The 15,364-nt window shown below is 37.9% G+C and overlaps 2 protein-coding genes across 4 annotated transcripts; one reads left to right on the forward strand and one right to left on the reverse strand.

The window, feature by feature from the left end:
- The first annotated feature begins 1,405 nt into the window (after positions 1-1,405).
- On the forward strand, positions 1,406-13,537 carry LOC109013360 (CCAAT/enhancer-binding protein zeta-like). Of its 2 annotated transcripts, none has more exons than XM_018995416.2 (16): positions 1,406-1,945; positions 4,049-4,124; positions 6,695-6,814; positions 6,884-6,959; positions 7,250-7,318; positions 7,451-7,531; positions 8,024-8,095; positions 8,878-8,970; positions 9,265-9,435; positions 9,599-9,682; positions 9,827-9,974; positions 10,985-11,070; positions 11,429-11,511; positions 11,586-11,957; positions 12,263-12,485; positions 12,671-13,537. In XM_018995416.2, the coding sequence occupies exons 1-16, from the start codon at positions 1,612-1,614 to the stop codon at positions 13,304-13,306; spliced, it is 2,724 nt and encodes a 907-aa protein (XP_018850961.1). In that variant the 5' UTR covers positions 1,406-1,611; the 3' UTR covers positions 13,307-13,537. The 2 variants fall into 2 exon arrangements, with proteins under 2 accessions (XP_018850961.1, XP_018850962.1); XM_018995417.2 differs by having other exon boundaries at positions 9,827-9,970; positions 10,981-11,070.
- A 380-nt stretch (positions 13,538-13,917) lies between these two features.
- On the reverse strand, positions 13,918-15,084 carry LOC109019676 (17.4 kDa class III heat shock protein-like). Of its 2 annotated transcripts, none has more exons than XM_019002023.2 (3): positions 14,940-15,084; positions 14,372-14,636; positions 13,918-14,172 (listed from the first exon to the last, which is right to left on the reverse strand). In XM_019002023.2, exons 2-3 carry the CDS (start codon positions 14,597-14,599, stop codon positions 13,918-13,920), a joined length of 483 nt encoding a protein of 160 aa, XP_018857568.1. In that variant the 5' UTR covers positions 14,600-14,636; positions 14,940-15,084. The 2 variants fall into 2 exon arrangements, with proteins under 2 accessions (XP_018857568.1, XP_018857569.1); XM_019002024.2 differs by having other exon boundaries at positions 14,896-15,084.
- Positions 15,085-15,364: the final 280 nt, after the last annotated feature.

Below are 15,364 nucleotides of genomic sequence, written 5' to 3' on the forward strand. Positions count from 1 at the left end.
AATATTAATACTATTATACAGTCTAATATACTATATAGTTATACTAATATATAAGTCTATAACTATTTAACTAATTCTAATGGTTTAATATAAACTATAGTTATACTTATACTAATATAGTTATACTAAATCACTGTAACTAATACTAATATATAACTATACTAATATGTTAATATTAATAATATTATATAGTCTAATATATTATATAATTATACTAATATATAAGTCTATATCTATTTAACTAATACTAATAGTTTAATATGGACTATAGTTATACTTATACTAATATAGTTATATTAAATCACTATAACTAATACTAACATATAACTATAAGGCTAATATTAATACTCTTTTTTTTTTGAATGAAACATACTCATTTTATTAATAAACCGAAATTACAAATGTGACTTATCAATACAAGAAATTCCAATACACAGAAAATCTAGTTATAAGCCAACTAACGCAACAGCTCTGGGGCTTCCCCACACACAAATACATTTGCGGCGGATATTGTCTTAACTTCTAATCAAACTCTCTTGTAACAGAGAAAGCACTCTGTAAAAACAGAACTTAAAGGTCCTCTCTATCCTCCTAGGGAATAAGAGTACGGGACACTGCTATGGATATCAAATCCAATAGCCTATTCTTATTTTATTAGAACTAAACTAACAAAACAACTACAAATAACCACATTAACAACTACAAGACCACAAGCTCTGGTGAGACCCCAGACGTCACGCCCACCGCAAGCATCGTCATCTCGAGCTCTGGTGGAACGAGCACCCAGCGTACATACAGACCACAACACCCGGCCGTATAACCACCGGCCGTAGCATCGCCCAACACTCTCGAAAGCCTTGCCCTGAATTACGTCAGATCTAAAGGCTCAAACCTCACTCAGGTCAACAAAAGCAACACCAACATCAGAAACAAGAAAACTATAAAACATTGAAAAGGACAATAACAAAGAAACGAAACAAAAAAAAAACAGTACAAAAAATACAAAACGGATGAACAGTACACAATGGTCGGCATTGTTTCATGTAGAACTGTTCACGTTGGGAGGAAAGCAGATGGTTAGACTTGGAAGATCCGGAGTCAGAGGTTCCACAGCAACCGAGCATGGTGTCGGGAGAGGGCTCCTCGGTGGCGCTTGAAGGCCACGCGCCAACGCTATTTGAAATTTCGTCCCACGCCTGCAGGCTACGCGCCACTCCGATGGACGCCGGATTTGGAGGTCTTGAAGATCAGCGGCTGGGCGTCATACCGACGAGGTGCGTGTAGAGAAGTGGTGGCTAGAAAGACTCGAACGGCGATCCTCCCTTATTCAGCCTAAAAATACAAAATAAAATAAAAATACTATACAGAAGTTAAATAGACAGAGAAAAGGAAGAGGGCATGGGGGTTTGGACGAGCAAGGGGGTTTTTCGTTCGGAAGGGAGAGGTTTTCGTTCGTAGACCCTAGTATTAATACTCTTCGACTATAGTACATTAAACTATACTAATAGGCTCACTCTCTCGTCTCTGCCTCTCTGCCTCGTCTCTCCAACTCTCTCGGCCCCTGTCTCTCTGCCGAGTCTGCCCCCTCAACGGCAAACCCTCTCTGCATCCATGCCTCCGTATACGGCGTATAACACTAGTGGGGTAGGAGTGTGGTACGTGGTTGCTACGGAACTAGAAGCAAAGGTGGTTGCAGAGGGGAAGAGATCGGAAGCGAGGAATGTGGAGCAATTGAAGACTGTGGTGGAGAAGAAGAGGGAGCTCGGGGAACGGTTGATGGCACGGTATACGAAGGATTACGAGGCCTCGAGAGGGCAGAGCGGGGATATTAAGATGTTGGTAGTCACACAAAGGTCTGGTACTGCAGCCGATAAGGTCTCGGCATTCTCGGTTATGGTGGGGGACAATCCAATTGCCAATTTGCGGTCACTCGATGCGCTTTTGGGTAAATATGCTTCTGGAAATGAAATCTTTGAACTTCATGAGTTGTACAAAAAAAGGGTATTTTGTTTGTCTAGTTTGTTTCTTCCACAACCATATTCTGTTTAATTGGAAAATAATTTATTTTCTGAAATTAGAAAATGAGAAATTCTACAACTGTGGTCAAAGAAGGTTTGGTTATGCTTCTGAACTAGGGACTCTAAATAAGCTTATTAGTTTTATAGAAGTTATGCAATTTAGGCGTGAAACTAAAGTTTTTATTATTATTATTAATATTTTTTTTTTTTTCTGGTTGATTTGGTAAGTATTGTGTTTTTATCGGTAAACAAAATTTTATTGACTATGGACATGGGCAAGGTAAGCGTGATTTTCTATTCTGGTGATTGAGGAATCCATGAAAAAATTAGAAATGTTCCAGTTCCTCGTTGCATATTATATACACCTCAAGCAAGGCTATGGGCCCAGTGGTCTTTGTTGATTAATGGGCCTCTCAATTAATTCAATTAAGGACGAGGGCGTTGTAAGGTTTCAAATAAAAAGTTTATGTTTTGTCGTCAATCTGAATTATGAGAACTGCTACGCCCACAAAGAGATTCACAAAAAATACCTCACAGAGTGATGTGGCATGATGTTTAGATTTGGTTTACAATAACGAAAGCTTTATAATCTAAAGTACGGCATCACGGCACATCACTTTGTGAGAGTTTTTTTGTGAAGCTGTTTATGGACTAATTATTTTCCTTCAGTTGTATATTAATCAATAAGTGCTAATGTAGAAAGTAGATATTTTTTCCATATATTGTAACAACTTAAAGCATACGATAATTATGTTTTTGAATAGATTCATTGGAAAATGCATGTAAGAGCATGAAGACTAAGAAAAATAGGTTAATTTGACATGAATCCAGCTGACTCAACACGAACTTGTATGACACGTACTTGAATGACTCATTTTGTTATTCGAGTTTGGTTAGGTTGGCTCTTTAATGACACTACCCTAATAACCCGACACGAATCCGAATGACACAGCTCGAATTGCCACCCCCAGTATGTATGTCAATGTAGCACGGAAACTTGGTGGATGGATTCGTTGAATGTAATGTGGTGCATTTGAAAGGAACGCAATGAGTGGAAATTGAAGATTTTTTGAGAATGCGACAGATGACCTTAGATCTATAGAGCTAGAAATTCTTTGTCTAGATGTCAGCTCAGAATAGCTATAGCCTTGCTAGTTATCAAGATTTTATGTCTTTTTGTTTTCTCTCACCTTCCTATTCAGGCGCTCCTCTTCTATACAGCATGCATACTTCGTTTTGTCTCCTTGCACTTGTAATAAAGATGGCTTATATATATTGTGGGATTGGGATGCCACAGACAATAGTGTTTGCTGGTTTCTAAATCTTTCTACATCTATGTTTCTCATCCTGTTAATCATTTTGATTAGCTTTCAGCAAAACATCTCCTGAAAGATATATCCTTCTTTCTGTGGAATCTTTGTTTGTTGAGCACTGTTTGTTGAATCTTAAGATCTTTAAGGTTAGCTGTTTTTGGGTGATTAGGAAAGGTTCTGGCAACTGATAACTTGAGAAAGAGGCACATTCTGACAACAGATAAATTGGATGGCTTCTCACAACAGCTACCAACTTTGCAGCTTTTTATATTTCAACTATGTTTGCTCTTTCATCTTCCTAATAGTTGGATGTTTCCTTTTGTATACTTCCTATATACTAGGGTTACACCCACTGCGTGTCTCAATGATATTGCATTATGAAAAAAATGAATGTTAAGATCTTGGTTCTTCTATGACCTTACTCAAGATGCTAATTTGATACGGATTCTTGACCTTTCATTGTTTATCCTTTTAGATATATTTGCCAAAGGGAGCGGTAGTAATAACCAAGCTTTTCTGGAATTGTCTATATATTGCATTTCACTGTGGCTTTAAACACTATGATCATGCCAGAAAAATGTGAGCCAGTTGTGTCAAATGCTATGCATCTGAGTTTTCTTGTCATCCAAGGACATTAGATTTGCATTAGTTCGGTTGTTGTGCATGTTATATTGGGTCTTTGAACTGGCTTTTAATGGAACAGATTATTTGTTGCAGGAATGGTAGCATCAAAAGTTGGAAAGCGCCATGCATTGACAGGTTTTGAAGCACTGAAAGAACTGTTTATTGCAAGGTTCTCTCGCTCTCTCTTCTATTTTCATGACATCTAACAACCTGAAAAATGACCCCTTCGTAGTTGCTTAATGCCCTCTTTGAGGCACAAGGAATTGTATGTGGTGTGTCCTAGATTGGTGGTGTCCACCTGTAGTAGCCACTGTTCACACTGTTTATTATCTCTTGATATCATATAGACTCCCATTTTTTTTTTTTTTTTTTGATAATGAATAAGAATTTTATTACCATGAATAGGCATAGCCCGAGTACACGGGAAATATATAAGAGGAAATACCTACACACAACGACTAAAAAGATAGAAAAAAACTAGAATAACTCCAACACATCATCACCATTCATTACATTAGCCTTAGCCCATAGACACAGAGTTTTAAAGAAAAATTCCCCAATTTCTTCCATCGATCGTTCATTGTCTTCAAAACATCTCCCATTCCTTTCTAGCCATAGACACCACATCAAGCACGAAGGAATCATTTTCCAAATGGCTGCAATAGGTAGACTCTGCCCAGCATAACTCCAACAAGCTAGTAAATTCACCACATGCTTTGGCATTACCCAAGAAATACCCATCCTTCCAAAAATGACATTCCACGAACTATTAGCCACCTCACAATGGAGAAACAAGTGATTAACTTATTCGCCATGTTTCTTGCACATAGAGCACCAATCAACAATACAACGACCATGCTTTCTTAGATTTTCTGTAGTCAGAATTTTATCATGTGACACCAGCCAACAGAAGAAAGCAGCCTTACTCGGCACTTTAACTTTCCAAATACTTTTCCAGGGGTAATCAGATCACCTCGGCAGGTTAAAGCATTATAATAGGAGGGTACTGAGAATCTGAAATTTCTTTCATGAATCCACAACAATCTGTCTACACTTCATTGAACAATCTTCAACTCATATAATCTGCTGAGAAAATCTGAAATTACATTAACTTCCCAATCATTTACATTTCTCACGAGGTCAACAGTCCATTGAATGCTATTATTCAAAAAAGAGAATGAATCAGCCACAGTAGCATCTTGCTACCTTGCAATCTGAAAAAGAGAAGGAAATTCATCTTTGAGAGTTAACTCTCCACACCAATTATCATGCCAGAAGTGAATTCTTGATCCATTCCCCACCTTAAATTTGACATGTTTAACAAACTCCCCCCAACCCATTTGAATTGATTTCCATAATCCCATCCCATAAGCTCCTTTTACTTCATTTGAACACCAACTACCCCACATACCCCCATATTTAACATCTATCACATTTTTCCATAATGCATCTCTATCTAAATGATATCTCCATAACCATTTCCCACAAAGAACTTTATTAAAAAGCCTCAAGTTATGCACACCCAAACCATCATTTGAAATCGGTTGACATACCTCGTCCCAACCTATCAAATGATATTTCTTTTCCTCCCCTTTACCTCCCCACAAGAAATTCCTATAGATCTTTTCAATTTTCATAGAAACCCCCACTTGTAAAGGAAAGAGAGAAAGGAAATATGTTGGAAGATTGGACAGCATACTCTTGATTAAAGTGATTCTACCCCCTTTAGACAAATATTTTTTTTTTTTCCTGCTGGCTAACCTCCTCTCAATCACTCCTTCCCAAATCGAAACCGATTTATGTGAGGCACCCAGGGGAAGACCAAGATATGTCATAGGCAGTGACGATATTTAACACCCCAAAATATTAGCCAGATCTGAAATAGTTGACACTGAGCCTGCCGGAACAATTTCAGACTTGGTTAAGTTAATTCTGAATCCCGACACAGCTTCAAAACATAGCAAAAGAGTTCTTAAGGACCGAAGTTGATCTTGATTAGCTTCACTGAAAATTAATGTGTTGTCGGCAAAAAGTAGATGAGAAACAATCACACAACTCCGAGAATCACAGCCCACTTCAAAACCCGACAAGAAGCTACCTCCCACCGCCGCTTCAATCATTCTACTCAATGCATCCATGACAAGAATACAGAGAAAAGGAAATATCTGATCTCCTTGTCTCAAACCACGTGAACTATTAAAGAAACCAACCGGGTTACCATTCAAGAAAATGGAGAATCTTGGTGTAGAAATACAATACTTTATCCACATACACCACCTCTCACCGAAACCATATCGACCAAGTAAATACAATAGAAATTCCCAGCAAACATGGTCAAACGCCGTTTCCATATCCAATTTAACCAAAACTCCGGATTCGCCCATTTTAATTCTGTGATCCAAACTGAAATCCCGCATAGATGCTGCCCCCACCTTTTTAGGAATCAAAGCTATAAAAGTAGCATTGATACTTTTCTCGAATTTCAGAACAGCATAAATGTAGTATTGACCATTATTTCAATGGTCAATTTAGTGTATGAGAGGCTCAATTCCTAGTTTGGCATGTTTAATGCTATATGATCTGGCAAAAAGAAGCTGGTCCACTTTGAGTGTAGAATTACATTTGCTTCAACACTTCTGCTTGTATCATAACTCTCATTCAACACTTTTCTTATTTTCATATTTGTGAATTGTGCTTCATTGCTGCACTGGTTTATCCTGTATAATTTTATTTTACCAGTTTACTACCTGATCGTAAGCTGAAGAGCCTCTTACAGCGACCAGTAGATAGTCTTCCTGAGACTAAGGATGGTTATTCCCTTCTTCTTTTCTGGTATTGGGAGGAATGCTTGAAGCAGAGGTAGGTATTATTTCTGTTTCGTTAAATGAGCTTTGGTTCCAGTTATGCATGAGTAATTTTTTATTCTAGGTATGAACAGTTTATTTGTGCACTTGAGGAAGCATCAAGAGATATGTTACCTGCATTGAAACATAAGGCATTGAAGGTTAGTCCGGTCATTATTATCAGATCAAAGCACTTTGCATAGGTATTTTTGTAGATCGGAAGTGTGTTTTCAAGAATCATGCAGCTAATTGAGTTATTGAATAAATTACAAAGTTAGTGGATTTTGATTGACTGCATGTGAATTGAAATCGAATGTGAGAGGTTTCAATACGTAACTAGTAAGTGAGAAAGATTAAAATCTAATGAGTATTGTGGATTAAAACTTAAATTATATAAAGTTGGTGTTTAGCCAAAGTGATTGTGATCTCATGGAATTTTTTTTTTTTTCAGACGATGTATGCGCTGCTGAAGAGTAAACCAGAGCAGGAGCGCAGATTGCTTTCTGCGTTAGTCAACAAAGTAAGTTCACCTTGAAGTCTGCCTCATGTGGAAACTACCTATAAAAAAAATCCTTCTTGAAGATTTTAATTGAAGTTGCTTTAACTTTTGAAGTTGTTTCCTTGTCTACTTCAATTATTGTATTACTTACAGCTGGGAGATCCTGAAAACAAGGGTGCATCCAATGCTGATTTTCACTTGGCAAACCTTTTGTCTGATCATCCCAATATGAAGGTATGGCCATCTGGTGTAGTTAATTCTAATTGTTTGCTTTGTGTACAATTTTTTTTTTTTTTTATACGTAATCAAGAAGTTTTATTCATAGAAATAGGCAAAACCCAAGTACACAGGGAGTATACATGAGAGTTTGCTTTGTGTATAATGTGAAGGCTTATGTGTTGCTTAACTGGTTTAGCCTGCTTGTTTTAACCAATGACACATTCAAGTTTAAACTTCATAAACATTGAGGTATAGGGCATAGAACATTGCATTTTTTTATTGAAAGGGTATGTACACAGGTCATATGTCAAATATTGTAAGATTTCTCATGCTCATGGTCCTTTGTCATTATGAATCCCCTTCCATCCTCACACTCCCCCTCCCACACCAAAAACAGGGAAAAGAAAATTTGCTGCCGACTTTCTGGCTTTTAGGATGTACTTACTGAAAGTCATGGTTGCTATTGTGGATGGTGATTTGATCTAATTATTGACCTACCGTTTACAGGTGGTGGTTATTGATGAGGTGGATTCTTTCCTCTTTCGGCCGCATTTAGGGTTACGAGCGAAGTACCATGCTGTATGGCTCTTCATTTTTACTGCTGATAATTTTAGTCTCTACTATGTAATTTGGAGGAAACTTGTTGCGTAGTTTGAATATTAGTTTGCCCTGTATATTTTGCCAGTAGCTTGTATAATAATGGTGATCTTGTGCTTACAAAATGCGTACACACAGAGTGGTAAGAGATTTAATGAAGTTCTTTGCATTCGTTTGCCCCAAATATATGGTTGCCATGATTGGCTTTCAAGAGTCAAGTATCATTCGATCTTGTGAGCCAGATTAGTTAGCAGATTTTTTTCCAGACTGATTGGGAATCTTATGACCAGACTGGCATGGATATTTATGGTTTTTTGCCACTGTCCTTAGGCAACCAAAGTATTCTGATGGCAATAACCGCGTTTGCCAGTAAAAGTCAACCAGTGTTCATGTGTTTTTCTGTACTGATATGCCTCTTTACATTTGTTTTACTGATTCAAGTCCCCTTGATACTTTTGAGCTTGAACTTCCATATGCTAGATTCTATTTGTTCTTAATTAATTTTTCATGATCATATACATTTAGTATGGGTCTGTCTTATTTGGAACCATTTGTTTTTCTTCACTGAAACCACCTCTCTAAAACTACTGAACTGGTTCCAAAACCTTGATTATACTTCTAAAGGGTTGTGTTCCTCAGCTTCTATATTGCACCACAAATCTCTCTATTTCTTTTGCTCAACTTTTCTCCTTACCCTAGTGCACCCAATTCAGGCTCATTTGTTTTGACCTGCAAGTTTTTCGTTCTGTTTTATACAAATGCAGGTTAACTTTTTGAGCCAAGTTCGACTTAGTCGTAAAGGAGATGGGCCAATAGTGGCTAAATGTTTAATAGACGTGTATTTTGCACTTTTCAAGGTATGGCTGCACTCCTGTTTTGAATTTGTATCATTTATTGTGCATGGCCTTCCTATCATGTTTGAATTAAATTTACACGATCTCTATACAGTTTCGTCTTTATTATTGTAGTTTTGAATTAAATACAGTTTCATACCCATTCTTACCAAAAGAAATATGTATATTAAGAGACCATTTCTCTGACTAACTCCAATTTTTTTCGTTGGACACTGTTGTTTTACTTCAACAATGCACCATCCTTCTGACTTGGTGAGGATGATAGAAGAACCTTATAGTTACAATTCACAATTTCAGGTCCTGATTACTGAGGCTGGTACTGGTGCTGATCAAAAGATAGATAAAAGTGGCAAGGCTCTGGATAAAAAAGCTCAGGGGTACCATAAGGATAGTAAGGGTAGTAGAGTGAAAAGTTCGTCAGAAACTCACGTTGAATTGGATTCAAGGCTTCTATCAGCTCTTCTAACAGTCCGTATAAATGCTTATTCATTCTATGTCAATGTTACTCTGAATAGGATATTTTTGTTTGCTTCCCAGTTGTTATAGTTATGCTCGAATTGTGGGCTTTTGGAAAAGCTTATTCTGAAATGTTTCTAACTACTTGTGGTTTCCCTCTCTTCCATTCTCACAGGGAGTAAATAGAGCATTTCCTTATGTCTTGAGCAATGAGGCTGATGACATTATTGAGGTCCAAACGCCCATGCTCTTCCAACTGGTAGGTGTAATGCTTGATGTCAATTTATTGCAATCCGTTGAGAGGAAACTTCATTTTTTGTGCTGTAATGTGGACATTCATTAAAAAAAAATTCAGTGTCCGTATCAGATGTTTGGATGTTAATGTAAACCTTTCACCCTGCAGGTTCATTCAAAGAGTTTCAATGTAGGAGTTCAAGCATTAATGCTTCTTGATAAGATATCTTCTAAGAATCAAATTGTTAGTGACCGGTTTTACCGAGCCTTATATGCAAAGCTTCTACTTCCCACTGCCTTGAGTTCTTCCAAGGCAAGTAAATATGGGTTGATGTGTTGTAGTTTTGTTTGATTGCACATCCTCCAAATTCAAATTCAATTTCTAAGAGTGTTCATAAGTATGAGCTTATATTAATGTGATGCAGGATTATTTCTTCGTTTTCTTGTTATTATTATTATCTTTAATCTTTTTTTGGTTTTATTATCCCATTATTTGGGTGTTTTGTTATCCTGTTTGATGCCATTTGGTTAAACTAGCTTATAATATGGAATTGGGTGAGGCTATTTTGATTCCACTACTCATTTAGACTGATTCAGATATGTGTTTCCTAGTTTACCTACTGTGATCCTCGTTGACATCTATATATAGCTGGGAATGTAGTTGTGGAGGTTTTGCTGTATATTGATGTCTACAGCTTTTCCTTAATGTAAGGAAGGAAAGAGCCCTAATTAAAAAAGCATAGTAAGACGTTCTTGACATAAGGAAAGGTTGTGAATGGGCTCCTCTTTATCATACCATCTGTAAAAGGGAAGACTTTCTTCCTTGCCCTGTGTGGCCTTGCTGCTCACTAGTTCCTTACAATTTCCAAGATATCTTCTGGCTTGGGTAGAGACTAGAACAAAAGTTTGGATAAATTTGATTGTTAGTTCTGTATAGGTTATTCAAACTTTTCAGCTGGCCAACCTGTCCATGGATCTGGATTCTTTGGCTGCTGATGTTGGTAGTTTCAGATTATGAGATCACCTTTCATATTTTTTGCAAATTTAAGGTCCCTATAGTGAATTTATTATTTTCTCAAATAAGCGTTTATGGGTTAGATGTTTGATTTCCATGGTGGTTGGCAGGACTCAACTTGACCGTTGAGAATGTGGAGTCAGTTTCTTATTTTATCAGATGAATAATTATCATGAATGAACCGATAATGATGTTAACATTACCAGATCAATCTTTTTAATATGTTATTGTTCTTCCAATTTGACTTGCACCCTAGTATATGGGTGTATAAAGGGAAGTGGTTCTTTAATGAAGAAAATGTTCTGCAGGCAGAAATGTTTATTGGACTTCTTCTTAGAGCTATGAAAAGTGATGTGAATTTGAAGCGTGTAGCTGCTTTTGCAAAGCGTGTGCTTCAGGTTAGTAACAAAATGCATTCTTGCTCTTGTTAGACCTTTGTTTATCACACAGATGTCTGACAGCAACAATCTACATGGATAGCTCTGTACGCATTCGCTGTTGTAATGCACCCCGCTAATTTAAATTGAGAAGTTATGTTTAAATAACATTCATCTATGCTGTTTTGGTACTACCTAGAAGAAAGAGGAATTTTTTAAATCGTGGGGAATTGGTCTTTCTTTTTTCTTATCTTTTAGCATTTTGTAAGTTTTATAATATCCTTGAGGGTTGTGGGCATTGTTTCCGTCAATTAAATAATCTATGGCTTTGCTTGTCCTGCACTTTGAAAAAGATTTACATATGCAAATACACCAACAGGTTGCACTTCGGCAGCCCCCTCAATATGCCTGTGGATGCCTTTTTCTCCTCTCTGAAGTTTTTAAAGCTAGGCCACCCTTGTGGTAAGTAAGATTTTTGTGAACTGGCTTGGTCCCCTTATCATTACTTTTAAATTAAGAGTTCCAGCACCATGCAGGAACATGGTGCATCAGAATGAGTCAATTGATGAAGAACTAGAACATTTTGAAGATTTTGTTGAAGAAACTGCCGAGGAACCAAGCACTGCAGCAAAGGAAGAGGAAAATGATGGCGGGCTCGTTCACAGCACTGATGCTACCAACTCAGATGGTGAATCTTCAGAAGATGAAGATGAAGATGAATGTCCAGCTTTTAATTCTGAAGATGATGTTTCTGATGAAGCAGAGGAATTTCTTATGAGAAACGATTCAAAAGATATTGAGGAATCCAAAACAGTATCTCCTCTTAATGCGCAGCGACCTCAAGTATCTTCTAAGAAGTCTTTGCTGCCTGGAGGGTACGATCCACGGCACAGAGAGCCCTCTTACTGGTCAGTCATCTAATAGTCCCAGTTTATTTTTTATGGTTCCCACTTTCCATTGCTTGCAACACATTTAGGTGGCCAAGTAAAGACAACATCAATAGACTTGTCAGAAACTAATCTATATATTCGTTCCATGCAAGTTATTTCAAACGTTACCTATATATATATATATATATTATAATAAAGTTATTTCGTACTTTGAGGAAGATAGAACAGCTCCGCTGCAGGAACAACCTTTCTGGTTGTGTTGTCATATTCTTTTTTGAACATGTTGGTTCTTCTTTTTATCTTTCCTTTTAATGCACTTTCAGCAATGCGGACCGAGTAAGCTGGTGGGAGTTGGTGGTACTTGCTTCTCATGTGCATCCATCAGTTGCTACCATGGCTAATACTCTTCTTTCTGGGGCCAATATTGTCTACAATGGAAACCCACTGAATGACTTATCACTTACCGCGTTTCTGGACAAGTTCATGGAGAAGAAACCAAAGCCATGCGCATGGCATGGTGGTTCTCAAATTGAACCTGCTAGGAAGGTTGGCTTACATACTGGAATTTCTAGACCAGTATCTATTTTGTTTTTTTTTTAAAAACAAAAAATTCTTCCCTTCAGGATGTAGAGTTCCTGCATCTTGCTCGAGTGATTGAATCAGTTTCAGTGGACATTGACAAACTATCAAGCCAATTAATTATTTTTCTGATTTAACTTTTATTTCCCCAGCTTGACATGAACAACCTTTTAATTGGGCAAGAGATTCTTTCATTGGCTGAAGTTGACGTACCTCCAGAAGATGTGGTCTTCCACAAGTTTTATGCGAATAAAATGAATTCTTCAAAGAAACAAAAGAAGAAAAAGAAGAAAACCGCAGATGAAGAGGCAGCGGAAGATTTGTTTGACGTGGACGGTGGTGTGGATGGAGCTGATGAGAGTGATAATGAAGAAATTGAGAACATGCTGGATTCGGCTAATATTTCCATGAAAGCAGATGGTGACTATGATTATAATGATTTGGATGTAGTTGCCAATGAAGATGATGAAGACTTGGTCGGTAATGCTAGTGATGCAGAAAACGACGCCCCCTCGGATATTGCCGAGGGAGAAGATTTTGATGCCACTGCTGATGATGACATTGACATGGGGGATGCAGATGATGGTAGCGATGATGAAGATGAGGTCTTTGACCAGAGAAGAAGAAAACGGAAGTCCAGTGGGAAGGCCACGGCATCCCCATTTGCAAGTCTAGAGGACTATGAGCATTTGTTAAACGTGGATAGTCCTGCTAATGAGCAATCTACAAAAAAGAAGCCCAAATCACGAAAGAAGAAGAGGTCATCTTCCCGAGACGAACCTGTTTGACATCTCATTCACAATCCTTGTAGCTGTCTCCGAGGAAACAATTTTGTTCCCTATTCTTGTACCCAACATGTTTATTAGAAATGTTTTTGTTATTTTCATGATCAAGCAGGATGGCTTAAAAATTTTGAGTGTGCAGACTAGCTCTTAAAAGTTATACTCTGATGTTTGTATGACCAAAGGCTGTAGAACGTTGTTCCCCATGCATACAAAGTACTAGTTTAAAGCCTGCTATCACATGCTAATCAGAATTGGAGCGCACAAATGTGGGCTCTCATGATTATTTCGCATAAAAATATGGTTTACGTGGAATCTATATAGAATTGACTCTCATATCCCCGGGACCACGAGCCTCTGCCAAGCACCACAGTCAACTTCCGAGCATTCGTTTCCCCATTAAACAACGATTACAAAGATTAATCAAACTCCCATTAAATGAATCATAACATAAGTCCATGACGATCACAAACTCATGAATACGAACATTGTTTTTGAGACAGTGTACATTGCTTCCTCATTCCATCCAAAAGCAAGACCTAAAACAAACCGAGGCCTACAACTTGAAACTCAAAGTTGTCTTTTCCCTCTGTGAAACCCCCCCCCCCAATATCCTTTTAGGAAACAGTAATTTCCACGGTTTTGGGCTTGTTTGGATGAGGAAGCTTCTCAACCACCACAGCCAAAACCCCATTCTCGCATTTGGCTGTGATGATCGACACATTCGCATTTTTGGGCAAGCGAAACTTCCTCAAGAGCTTTTGGGGTACCCTCCTCTCAAGCCTGAGGTACTTGCAACCTTCCTCGCCATCTTCACGTTTTCTCTTTCCACCACTACGGATCACAAGGGTGTTCTTATCTTCGACCGTCACCTGCAACAAATTCATTGATGCACGACAAACAATACCAACAAAGAGATTTCAGCAACCATTCTGATATGGAGAAGTATACAATATGAACACGGGATAATACAAAGAGGAGACTACATCAAAAACCAGCCTCCCATCTCGCATTCGCTACGCGAAATATATAAAACACAGCTATATGAGAAGTTGGGATAGAAAGATGCACCTGAATATCAGACTTGGACAGGCCAGACACGTCCATGTAGAAAATGTACTCCTTGGGAGTCTCTAAAATGTCAGCCGGAATGCTCAACACGCCCTTGTTCTCAATGGACTGCGGTGGCCGCGAAGTAAACATTAATTTCTCACCGCTCTTCGGGAAATTGAACAACCGTCTCACCGCCGACGCCCAGTCCCCAACAAACCCATTCGAGTCCGCAACAACACGACTCATTTTCACTCCTCAATAGCCCACAAATGCCCCGTAAAGCCTAGACAAATACATTTACCACATTAGTTCTTGTTAAAAAATATAAACCTTCAGCAAGAAACTACAACAGCCCATGGAGAAGACTGGTACTATGACATTAGGAGCCCAGACTCTGTTTTTCCCAAGGGAAAAGGTAGAGATTAGAGAAAGTGAAGCAAAATGCCAATGAGTGAAGAATGTGAGCATCTCATTAATGTCGATCTATGTTTAGGAGTTCGGCAGTAAGTAACCATATACAATTGAAAAACAAAAGACTTAACCTCTGTTTGGTTTTCCGAGAAAATGAGAAACCCTTGTTGCTTACATATTGAGGCCTAAATAATGGACTTCCTGATTAGCGCAAGAAGAGGATTACGCAACGAAGAAAGTAAGTCCAAGCAGCAGATTGTTTGCCGAGAAAATGTGGGGATTGCTATAAATGGATGAAAGCTAAGAGGTAGGAAAGTTCGAGAGGGTCACCCGAAGGGTCTACAAAGAGTTGTCATTTGGAGGGGTCGAGTGCTTACACGTGTATTTCTCCAGGATAGTGTGGAATCCTCTGATTGTTTAACGGTCAATTGTGTGTTGACGTGTCAATTGGATACGTTTGGATGATGAATGTATTTGAGAATATTATTGAAAATAATAATAAAATATTAAATAATAGAAAAAAAAATAATGAATATTAATAATAAATAAATAAAGAGTAATAATAAAATAAAAAATAATAATGATAGTGTTTAAGAGTAT

The sequence above is a fragment of the Juglans regia genome, chromosome 5, assembly GCF_001411555.2.
Source record: "Juglans regia cultivar Chandler chromosome 5, Walnut 2.0, whole genome shotgun sequence".
Lineage (NCBI taxonomy): Eukaryota > Viridiplantae > Streptophyta > Magnoliopsida > Fagales > Juglandaceae > Juglans > Juglans regia.

Bases quoted from the DNA above. Each gene is read 5' to 3' on its own strand.
- LOC109013360 (XM_018995416.2), top strand. From the start codon at position 1,612: ATGCCTCCGTATACGGCGTATAACACTAGTGGGGTAGGAGTGTGGTAC. The intron at 6,815-6,883 runs GTAGGTATTATT...TTTTTATTCTAG, and splicing joins GAGGAATGCTTGAAGCAGAG to GTATGAACAGTTTATTTGTG. The intron at 8,096-8,877 runs GTATGGCTCTTC...ATACAAATGCAG, and splicing joins TACGAGCGAAGTACCATGCT to GTTAACTTTTTGAGCCAAGT.
- LOC109019676 (XM_019002023.2), bottom strand. From the start codon at position 14,599: ATGAGTCGTGTTGTTGCGGACTCGAATGGGTTTGTTGGGGACTGGGCG. The intron at 14,173-14,371 runs GTGCATCTTTCT...AATTTGTTGCAG, and splicing joins TGTCCAAGTCTGATATTCAG to GTGACGGTCGAAGATAAGAA.